The sequence below is a fragment of the Aulonocara stuartgranti genome (assembly GCF_965226115.1).
Source record: "Aulonocara stuartgranti genome assembly, chromosome: 11".
Classification (NCBI taxonomy): domain Eukaryota; kingdom Metazoa; phylum Chordata; class Actinopteri; order Cichliformes; family Cichlidae; genus Aulonocara; species Aulonocara stuartgranti.
In genome coordinates this window covers 4,433,960-4,446,060 of record NC_138947.1, presented here as the reverse complement: position 1 = coordinate 4,446,060, position 12,101 = coordinate 4,433,960, and the positions used below count along the sequence as shown (strand labels likewise).

The following is a 12,101-nucleotide window of genomic DNA, read 5'->3' as shown; positions in this document are numbered from 1 at the left end:
TAAATTAATAATATGCCAAAAGAGAAGAGCTGACAGACGCTCCGAGTGTCACTCTGGTGGTCATGATTACAGCTGATGTGACCGTTATATGTTCTGAGAATGTACTGTATACAGCACAGTATTTCAATGTCTATATGGATTTATAAACCTGTGAGTTATATTTTCTGAGAATGTACTGTATACAGCACAGTATTTCAATGTCTATATGGATTTATAAACCTGTGAGTTTGGACTGGTGTTGGAGAAGTTATGTTTCATATAAACCAAATTTGGTGCCAGATGGATAACACTATTTAGAATTTGATTTACTGCAGATTTTTTAAAATATTAAGAAGGAAAACAAAGAAAGAAAAACCCAGGACTTTTAGGAGCACAATGAATCATGATAAGTCATGGTCTCTGTCAGCAGAAAAGATGTATTTTGCTAAAAGTACCAAATTATATTTCTGTAATCACAAGAAAAGTTTTCTTACAACTACAGAATTACAATCAAGCTGCAAAAGAGAAAAAAAAGGAAAGAAAGAAAAAATATGCAAACGTATTCATGTATTCAGCTCATTCAAATTTAAAAATTCTAATTTATCCTTATATTTAAACATTTACAGCGCTGCAAAAAAGTATCTATGCCCTTCTTAATTTCTTTTTTTTTGTCACACTTACATATTTCAGAGAATCATATATTAGAATGCAATAGAATAGAATAGCCCTTTATTGTCATTGTACAACGGAATTATGGCTGCTCCATGGCAACTGTGCAGGAATAATATATAAATAGTAAGACAACCGGAATAAATAACAAACAGGTGAAATCTTTCCAAACTACAGGAATATATACAAAGTGCTTGGAAGTAGTGCAGAGGACTTGAGTATAAGTACATATGTGAGTGGCCTGAGTGATGGGGGTTACTCAGACCATGGCTCACCGTGGGGTGTGGGGGGGATAGTGTTTGTTGACAGGGGAAGAGGCTGTTTCGTGGTCTGGACGTGTGGTACTGACCAGGGAACAGCAGGTCAAACAGGTGGTGGGTGGGGTGCAAGGAGTCCTGTGATGGCCCTGGTTTACCTGAGGCAGGAGGATCTGGCGATGGCCTCCAGGGGTAGTAGAGGGCAGCCAATGATTTTTGGGGGAGCGGTGTTAATAACCCTCTGCACAGCCTGCCTGTTCTCAGTCATGGCCCCTGTATACCAAACACCCAGGCAGGAGGAGAGGGTCCAGGTGAGATCAGCAGAGATGTGGGCGCCCAGGAGAATAATTCCAGCTGTTCTCCATTTATAATCAGGGGCGAGTGGACCTGTCTGTGCCTCCTGTCCATTATGAGTCCTTTGGTTTTAAGGACATTCAGCTTCAAGTTCTCTAACTCTGCCCTGTACGCTGTCTCATCTGCATCAGAGATGAGCCCAACCACAGCGTCATCAGCATACTTGACAATGACATTGGTTGGGTCGGTTTGGTGTACAGTCATAGGTGTACGCAGGGTGTACGTGTACACCTAGGTGTACACCTATGGGCTGAGAGCTGGTGCTGAGTGACAGTGAGAGCAGAGGTGGTGGCTGAATCTAAACCTAATAACTTGTTGTCCCATCCTTGGCAGCAAGAACTCCAATGTGATAATTGACAATGAGTCTTTCACATCACTTGGAGGAAGTTTGGTCCACTGTTCTTTGCAGAATTGTTTTAATTGAGCCACAATGGGGGGTGTCCAGCATGAATGGACTGTGCACGGACATAACAAAGTATCTTAATCTGATTTAAGTTCTGACTTTGACTAGACAAACTCCAAACCTTTTGGGATAATTTTCCTGTTGCATAACCCAAGTGTGTTTGAGTTTCAGGGCCTGAACTTACCAATGCGAGTCACAACTTCCAAAACATTAAACCTTTGTCTCGTCAGTCTACAGAATATTTCCCCAAAAGTCTTCTTTTTGGTCAGCAGTGGTTTTTTCCTTGGAATTCTCCCATTTTTGTCCAGTTTCTTGCTTATTGTTGAATCATTGCCTCAACTGAGGCAAGTGAGGCCTGCAGTTCTTCACATGTTGTTCTGGGTCCTCCTGAATGAGTCATCACACTCTTGGAGTAATTTTAGAAGGCCAGACACTACGGCAAGGCTCTCCACTGTTCCAAAAATGATGTATTTGTGGATAATGACTCTCACCATGGTGCACTGACAAAAATATTGGGTCAGGCCTTTTAATCTTTAAATTCAGGCGTTTACAGTCGCATTTTAATGGGTGTATAAAATCAAATGCAGTGTGCCTTTGAAAATACTTGTAAAACAATGGGTCGTTCTAAAGAGCTCACTGAGTCTGAGCGTCAGTTCATAAATTTTCTTCCCTTCTAAATATTCCAAAATCAACTGTAAGTGGTATTATTACAAAGCTGAAGTGTTTAGGAACAACAGCAACTCAGGTAAAAAGTATCGGTGTAAAGTTACAGAGTGGGATTGACAAGTGCTGAGGTCCACAGTGTGTAAAAGTTGCCTGCACTAACTGCAGAGCTCCAGACCTTCTCTGACATTAACATCAGCATGAAAAATGTGAGCCAGGAGCTTCATGAGATGAGTTTTTACGTCCAAGCAACTCCTGTAGATATAGCTGACCCAGTAATTTTGTCAATTTAGTGTATCTGTAAAGTTAAACCATTCGGACAGCATTAATGTTTTCAGCTACAAGCTAATGTCAGCATATCAGTGATGATTATAATAATAAAGCTAGGCTGGGGTGATGATTTCTTTCTTCACCGTGTTAGCGTGTGTTATGTAAATGAAAGATGAGGAAAGTTTAATCTGATAAATTATGTAATATCCAGGTTTCTATTGTACCTTTGTAATTTCAAAGATGATAATCCCCCAGTTTATGTTAATGTGCTGTACATGGCTGAAACCTGGGAAAATGTGATGTGACAAGGAAGATAATGCTGCAATGTTCCTTTAATGTGCACCGCTCGAAGCTAAAACAGCCATTACTGTGAGTGAGCATTTTGTTGGGCTGTTTTGTCAGAAGTTAGTATTTAGTTTTCTATTTCAGCTTTAGGCACTCGTGCTTGTCACCTCAGCATTTAAGATGAGCAGACAGTTCAGTCCAGTGTGATAACTTTCACTTTTAATGTGTGGCGCACACGCAGCAGCTGAGAGTGTGGGGTGGGAGAGTAAATTAATAGGGAGTGAGAAGGGGGATGAGCCATGGTGCTGTTGTTTCCTCAGGCCACTGCTACCATCTTCCAAAACAACACTCCACACTTAATTAGACCTCACATAATATCACAGGTGCAGAATGCCATAATCCTTTCCACAAGAGTGTCCTAATGCCTACAAAAAGAAAAGGAAAAAAAACACTCCAAGAAGATTTGATTTAAACAATCGAGAGATTCCTCTCTCTCTCTTTTTTTAATCTTACACTTAACACACATTTTAAATGCTTTTTTTTTTTGCCTAATGTAAACGGTGACTTTAAATTTTAGGTCCTTTTTTGCGCCTGTGCAGTGGTTACTGCTAGGAAGCTCACAACTCTTTTGTCAGTTTTAACAAAAATCAAATTAATTCATAATGAAATTGAACATTGAGTCAGTTATAATGTTTTTATTTGTGGGTAAATCTCCTCCATAAACATGCATTGGGACACAGAGCTGCCCTGATACAATAAAGAGAAGACGATTCAGTTGTAAGGTAAAGTAAAGCAGTTAGGGAACAGCAAACGGGGAACTAAAACACTGCAACACATGTGAAGGGAAAACACATTTTTAGAACCTGAAAGTATTCCACCTGTAACTCCACCTGGAAAAGCCACACCCATTAAGGTTATTACCTTAATTTACAGAGGTAATAACATTGTCTTGTAACTTGAAACATTCACAGTTTGTCTTTGACAGTGTTGGACTGATCATTTGTAGATTTTTCAGGTTTTTCTAAACCTTTCTTTTGATCAGTTATCAGCATTCAAAGAGAAAAATACTTCCTGAGGTTGTAGTTACATTAATCACATCAGTGTCTCCTTCATTTAAGATTTATTTCCTTTCCCTGTGCTCATTTCTTGCAACTTTGAGTTTCAGCGAGGTGTGTGTGTGTGTGTGTGTTAGAGTAAATTTGTTTAAAAAAGTATATTCTTGGTTGTTTCTGTGTTTTTTTGCATATGGTGTTGATGTAACTGGTTCTTTCTGGGTTTTCAAAGTGTGTATATATATTTCATAACATTGATAACTGCATGTTTGATATAAGCATGTTCTTTATGCTGTCTTCTTACCTTTCTGAACCAGGAAACATGAAACATTCGGCTGCTTTCAGATGCAGATGGCGTTTGCGGAGCACGATTTAACGCCTTTTTCTTTCTTATCCTACAAGCATGATTTCTGATACACTGCATGGCATGCTGCTCTAATGCTTTCAGGCTGTTGCGTGTCTGACACTGCTGTGTGTCTCTGGTTGCCATTATATATGTAAATATGCCTTAGGAAGCATTTTATATGTATATTTATGTTCTTGTTCTCTGTTCATGTTGTGTTGTGCACCTTGTATGTATTGTTTGGGTGGCTGTTGATTTCCTCTACCCTCACCGTCCTTCTGGACCCTCCCCACTTGCGCACAAGTCGTCCCTCATTTTATTTATTTTCGCAATCAGTTTTCTCTTCCTGCCTCCTGCTTTTAGTCCTCCTCTGCTTTCCTTTTTCCTCTCATCTCCTCTCCTCTCGTTTCCTCTCCTCTCCTCCTATGTTGATGAGATACGGTGATTTCTCTTAGGGGAGGCGTCAGTCCATCCTAGTGCAGCCCCGTCTTGCGCCTGTCCCACCCCGAGTATCCAGGTAATAAACAAGCCGGCAAACTCTCACTCTCCATCCATAACTGCTGCCTCTTTTCCACTTCTACTGTTCTCTATGTGCGTCCCTGTCCTTATACAGCATCCTGTGAACTCACTGCAGGCCCACACACTGACAGGCCCACTTTGCTCTCCCATTTATCTTCTCATAAAAAGGAGGACTGTCACAGAATGTCTGGACAGAGATGACTGATGTTTCGTAGGGGCACACCTGTGTGTTAGGGTGACAACAAAATAATGTCAAATTTTTAAAAGTGAGCAAAACAACTCAGCAGTTAGTCGTGTTCATCTAAATCTTATCTGCACTCTCCTGCCCATAAATCATGTACTGCAATATCAGTAACTGCACACAGTACCAGGCTGACCTGTGAACATTATGCCCCATGATAATATGTCCTAGAGAGGCAGAATTTTAAATGTGGCTCAATAAAAAATTGATAGGAACACACCATCCTGAGCAGAGGGCATGCTTTAAAAAAAACAAAAGGATATCTTTTATTGATAAGACAAACTGAGGGCTTTCACGACCACCACTGTGTGAATTAGCTGTTCCAGTCATCAGGCAGAGTGGCTCGCTTATGTTCAGCTAACTTAACGTCTTAGTCCAGTTACACTTGAAGGTGATGTTCTAAGCAGTAACACACAGCTGAAGCCCTTAAAGTCGGGAATGATCATGACTCTATTCAGCAGGTTTTCAAAATTTAATTAAAACACCCAAAATGTTTTTTGGCAGAAAACCAGTTCCAGCTAAAAGCTTAGATTTTATTGTCTCTGTTCAAAAGCTTCAAATTACTGTTGGTGAAACAGAAAATCAATTTGATTTTAAAACGAGTCCAGGATTCACTTTGAACATGAAATTGTATTCATAAATTTAATAACTATTCATTTTGAATTGGCTACTGCTCCAATTTGTACATCCGATTGGCTCTTTTTGCAAGGCTGCACTGCGTCCACCTACCAATATAAGAAAAATTTCATTAAGTGATGGTCTTATATGATTAATACTTTAACCTAAAGGATAACACATGCTTATGAAATCTCCAGTGACAATGTGAAGTCTGCAGCCTCACGTTCTCTGCTGCAGGGATAAAGGCTGGGTTTTTTAGGCCAACTGAAAAAAACAGCAAAAATTAAAGTTTTTAATACTCACATTTTGTTGTGCAAGATAATATCAACATATTTATACTGCTTTTGTGATTTTTGTAAGTATATGTAATCACAGCGGTATAGGCATTTGTTAGCAAATGTTTTCTTTGGGGCAAATAAAGGCTTCAGGGGTATTTACTTATATATTTATGGTACAGGGTAAAAGTCGTGAGCCACCTTGCATTTCTTTAAATTTTGTTATGAAAATAGGAAAAGGATGCAGTGTGTGACAGGATAAAGGACCCACACATGCAGTGATGTATTGATACATGCAAAGATACATGGAAATTCAATAAGTAAGGCAGAAATAACTGTGCAATTCTAAAAAGCTTCAGAGTCAAAATGACCACCTTTATTTTTTAGCACAGCCTAAAGCTCTAGCACAGCTTTGAGGTAATGTTGTTGTCATTTCTTTAAGCAGTCTGCAGGAATAGTTCTGCAAGCTTCTTGAAGGACATTCAAAGGCCTTCTTTGGATGTTGGCTGCCTTTTCTTCTGTTCTCTGTTAAGATGACCCCAAACTGCTTCAATAATTTTGAGGTTCAGTCTCTGGGGAGGCCAGTCCATGACTGATACTTTTCCACTAACGAGGGGTGGTTCAAGCCTTTTGTAGCAATATTAATATCAAGAATACATAAACAGAGGCACAGTCGAATGAGAACAAAGAAATGCAGAAATTCTAACTATAACTCATTCCTGTGAAACTATGTGAAAATGCTGTGGGGGATTTTTGTTGCAGTGACCAGCTAGAACAACTGACAGCAAGGTACTGCAGTTTAAAAAAGATTTTTTACCATACCATCACACGTTGTTAGCATTTTATCCTTATATGATTTGAGAAGCAGGTTTTCACAATGTTTTCTAATGAGAAACCTGTGCTCACTATATTCCTTCATTAGCTTTTTTCATGAAAAACTACTTTATTTTGCTGCATTTCCTGCTATTAACAACTTTACTTACACTTGAGGCACCTATAGTAGAATTGTAAAGGTCTATTTATTAGCTACAACACTGCTAACATTTCATTAGTTAGCAAACAAAGGCAGACATCCAAAAGCTAGCAGAACAGGATGTTTTCATTGCTTTCATTTCATTACTTTTAGAACTTTCTTCTGAGACATGGTTTACATTTTAATCCAAGCCATAATCTTGCCTTGGAATAGAATGTAAATCAACCTCACCAACTAGTTTTGCTGCTCAAACCTAACCAACCTGCAAGCTGAGAATAACATAAAAGAAAGGAAATATTTCTGTCAGAAGGCTTTCTGGCAGGGAGCCCTGAAGGCAAACCTGTCCTGCTGCCGATTTATGCTGAAAGATGTATTTTATTTGTATGTGTTTTTACATGCACAGCTGCAGCTTTAAATTCTCTTTACTCTGACAGATGACAAAATGTGTCATTTTTACACAGCGCCATGATTGGCACTGTGTGAAGTGAGCTTCTCATCCACAACACACACACATAAAAATGACATTTTCTTTGTTTTGTCAGGCTGAATGAGGAGGTAACCCGCTGTGCTTTTTATTGTCACCCTTCCAACACACTAACGTGTCTCCTTTTATCCACTGCTAACTTGGAAATATTCTGTGATAGACCTCCTGGATGTTTACTTGAATTAGATGAGACAGAACTGAGACTGCTTTTTCTCTTTATGTTGACAAATAAGCATTCGACATCCCCTGACAAAAATCTAAAGAAATACTGCCGTAGCTTTTTTAATATCATTTCAAATTCTCTGTGTGTGACTGTTGTTGCTCTCTGCAGATGAAAATGTCATCGCTTGTTCACACATAAGATTCAGTCACAACCAGCAATCCACAGACATGCCAACATTATTATGCACAAATTAATTTCAAGTCATATACGGAGAACTCTCTACTTTGCATTGAATCAGCTGCTGAAATGCAGAGAAATTCAGCAATCAATGGAAATCATTGATTTTTACTCTCTGCTGCTTTTAATATGTTGGCATTTGCAAAATTCCACTTCTCATTACATATAACGGTAATTTTTCTTTGGCTTTAATTAAACTAAAGTCAGTTTTAAGGAAGTATTTCCATAATTATCAGCTACTTACAAACAGCATACGTTTCATATCTTCTTAACGTTCTTTTGATGATGTTTTTAGTCAATAGAAGTTGACTAACAGATATCTAAAAGTATCTTTAAAACAAGTTTGAATGCAAAGAAATTGTAGAAGTAGCTGCAATAATTCCAGACTTTAGATTTGTGAGCAAGAAACTGAATATTTGCAACTGTTTTCAGCTTACAAAAGCAGACTGAAAACACGGCTTCTCAAGGCTTTACCATTCTTGCTTATAAATCAGTCTGAAAGTAAATGAAATATTAGTGTTATTCTCTTTTATTGCCTTTTTTTTCTTCAAACGTGCCATATTTTAGCACCACTTTAAATTCACATTTTCCATTCAGATTTCCATCCCTCCTGCCACGCCCTATGACAAACGACACGATTTATGTGAAATCTCCGTATCTGACCCAGTCCTTCCCTGAAGAACACTGATTATTGTGCACATGTTTTGTGTTGTGTTCTGTGTCTTTCAGTGAATCCGTGTTTTTCCTGATATGTATGTGTTTCTGTATGTGTTTGGCACCTGGGCGTATTGTTTGTCCGAATGGTGGCGTAGGTCAGCTGTTATTGTGCGTCTTTTTATGTGCGACATGCATACCGTGTTCTTGCTTTTTGCTGTTTTCTTTTTGTACTTTCTATCAAAGCAGAAGCTCAATACCCATCAAGCTAGGCTTTTCAAGACTTGCAGCCCTCTTTTTACGTTTTTTTTACCCATATATAGAGTGATAAAACCAGCACGTACAGCAGGTATTTAGTCTGAAATGTGAAGGTGAGAAAGATTTCACAGTTTGTTGTAGACATTCACGTTCCAAATTGGAGTGATTGGAGATTGGAGGAGATGGGTAAGAATTTGTGTGTGTGTGTGTGTGTGTGATAATTTATTTTCTGCATCATTTACAGTACACTTAACATTTCCACTAAGTGTTTTGTGTTTCTGTCTCCAATACTGCAATTTTCATTAGCATACAAAAACACACAGTCACACCAAGCTGTAATTGAATGCACCACGTAATCAAACACTACAGCCCACAAAGTGAAGCAAGTTTGGTAAGTTAAAAAGGATGTCAGTAAACATTTTGCCATGTCTTTGTTCAGCTGCCTGATTTCCCAGTTTAATAGGCATGTGTACTGGACTACACATGGATATTAAACAACACTGTTGGTTGTGTTGGAGACTAATAAAACAAGTGCTATAGTGGAGTCATGTTACTGGCATCCTGTAACTGTCTGTAACCATAGTAGATTTTAGCTGTTCATAGCACCAGTTAGCAACTGAAAGTGTTTGCATTCATTTTGGTTCTGATTGAGAAGAGAAAAGGCCCGCCAATTCACATCTAATTCTGGGGTAATTTTTTTTAAATTATTATTTCTTCTTTTTACTCTTTTTAACTGAAATGGAGACACCTCACAGCGGACACACCCATCAGACACAGTTTAAGCGAAGATTATTTGCTTTTGATGCTTTTGATTCATTTTCTCTACTGGATGCAGACCAAACTATCTCTCCTCCTTCCTGTCTTCCCCTCTACAGCACTTCATCCCATTCACATTACAGTGTTTCATACTTCTTGTGTGTGAGCATTAAAGTGGTTTTTACTGTCACATGTATAATATGTGAACATTTTCCTGTTTGATATAAAGTTAAATTACTGCACAGATCTTCGAGCTCTTTTAGATGCTTGCTGCACTCGTCCTACACTGTCACTGAATCTTTGTAATTATGTCTAGACACCACACAGCAAATGTGTCAGGCACCATAAATCGAGTGCAATTATTTCAAGAGGTTTCTACCCAGGTCTGATGTTAAAACTGTGAATTCCAGCTTTCAAAATGCTTCTGTATTCAAATCATCTTGAAGTCGTGCATTGTTACATTAAGCAGCAGTATGAATAGAGTCATCATAGTTGTCTATTGGCATAATAACCCAATTGTTTTCTCTTCCCACTGCTCTTAGACATCAGTGAACAAGACTGGAAGTGCAGGCTTACAAACAGACCTTGATATAAACTAATAAAACTCTAGTATTGCATTGCTGTTATTTCGCTCTAATGTAAGTAAAAAACAAAAGTAAAACCAAACTTTGTTTGAATGTCTAATCAAAAGCTCCAACCCAGGAGGAACATCCCGCTGCGGTGATCAGTGGCTTTGGGTTGGATGTTTTGGTTGGTGAATTTGACAGAGGTTTGGATTTCATGTCAGACTCTTTAAGACTTGCTTTTTAAAGTTGCTGCTGACCTCTATGTGTCTTGACAGTTTTGCATGTTTTGCGTAACATGTTATGCTACAGCGAGTGCTGTTAAGCTTATTTTCAAGCCATAAGACTAGCGCTCTTTTTCAGTCTGTAATTTAAAATATTTTCAGCTGCTCAAGCACGCGCTTTTACTTTGAAAATTAGTGGTTATTGAGCATTATTTGTACTCACTGTCAGAAGATGACTCACTTGACTTCTTGACTTTGCCTGACACCTGACAAACACCTACTCATGCCAAGAGGATCAGGATCCTTTGACCTCAAGATTTTTAATTCCCCTTCATCTCCTCTTTACCTGTGTCCCTTTTCTTGTGCTACCATTTCTATTGGTGTGCGTCACGCATCAACCTCGTAACTCATTGGGCTCTTTCTCTCCTCTCTCTGTGTCTCTCCTTCTTTATGTGTGGTTCTTCCAATCCCTTGTCACGCGTCTGTTATTTTCCAAATGCACCTTCGCTTTGCTTTGACCATTGCCTTTACATGTATCCATTCCATCTGGTTATTTCTGTTTTTCGCTGTTGATGTTTTTCCCTTCAAATCATGTCCTTCTCTGGTGATTTTTCTCTTTTATCCTCTTTCCATCCTTATCTCACTGCTATTCCTTTCTCCCACACTTTCACACCTCTTCAACGTGTATTTTTTCCCTTTACATGTCTGCCTTGATTGGACATCTCCTATTGCAACTCCTCACATCCCTCCCATCTTTCATTGAATGGCCTCTCTCCTACGACCATTTCTCCCTGCTCCCACTCCTCTTTCCCCTCCCTTCTCTCTCTATCTCGCTAGGAGGACCAGCTTTCCTCCCTGGGTTCTGCAGACCCCGGTGTGAAAACTGAAGGTGGAGGGGGAGGTGGAGGAGGTGGAGCAGTAACCAACGATCAAGGCCTCAGAGTCTCTTCCTCGGGCATTTCCTCTGTCAGCTCGCCCCACAATGGAGTCCTCCCTCAAACCATAGATCCTCCCTCTCTACCCGCTCCTCATCAACATCCTAGTCAGAATGGAGAGCTCCGTGGCAGCCAAACATCTTCCCCAATGACAACCTCACAGACAACTGGAACTACAGCAGCAGCAACTACAGGCATAGCAGAAGAAGGGGGAGTAGGTCAAACACAGCACTGAGCCAAATCAGAGAGAGATGACCCAAAGGAAAACACCACCCCTGCCCTTTCCCCATTTAGCAAGACAGTTCTTTGAAAAGAAATCACCTTTTATGTTCTTATTGCCCAGGCAAGAGAGAGAAGAAAAGCGAGCAGGAGACGAGTAGTAATCATACAGCTACTGTACAGTGCTTAACACATTAACACACAACATAAAGGGCTCTTCAATGGACATTTGTTCTCTTGATGCTCACATGGAGCTTCAGATAGTATCAGTCTTGCAGGACAAGACAATGATACCTTACGTACTTTGAATCTGTCAAACAAAGCATTAACATGCATACCAAGATATGTGAATATGTGCTCCGTGCACTCATCGCCTGTCTTTGATTCCACTAGAAACAAACATGTAAGGATCAAGAACTATAGAATGTCTTGCACCCCAAAGACTTCATAGTAGCCATTAGCAAAGAAGTGCTAGAAGCTAGAAGCTAGCTTACAGTAACCCTTGACTCCCATGGATGTAGATGCATTAATATATCCTGAACACGCCAGGCTACAGTTTGTTTTAGTAGGAATGTGGCAGTGTGGTCTGGCTTTCATAGTGCCTTTGAGTGTTTTTCCAACAGGGTTTTACAATACAGTTAACAGACGGCGATCAAGTTGGCTTTGCAAGTAAGGGAAACAATATATGGGCCGAAAACAGAGATTCA

The 12,101-nt window shown here is 39.5% G+C and overlaps 1 protein-coding gene across 1 annotated transcript in view; it reads left to right on the top strand.

The window, feature by feature from the left end:
* The window catches only part of syngap1b (synaptic Ras GTPase activating protein 1b), a 187,026-nt gene extending 175,190 nt beyond the window's left edge, over positions 1–11,836 (top strand). The window contains exon 21 of the mRNA XM_082552018.1: positions 11,078–11,836. Coding sequence (XP_082408144.1) covers positions 11,078–11,410 — 333 coding nt within the window. The 3' untranslated portion in view covers positions 11,411–11,836. The remainder of the gene's footprint in view (positions 1–11,077) is intronic.
* The last annotated feature ends 265 nt before the right edge of the window (positions 11,837–12,101 follow it).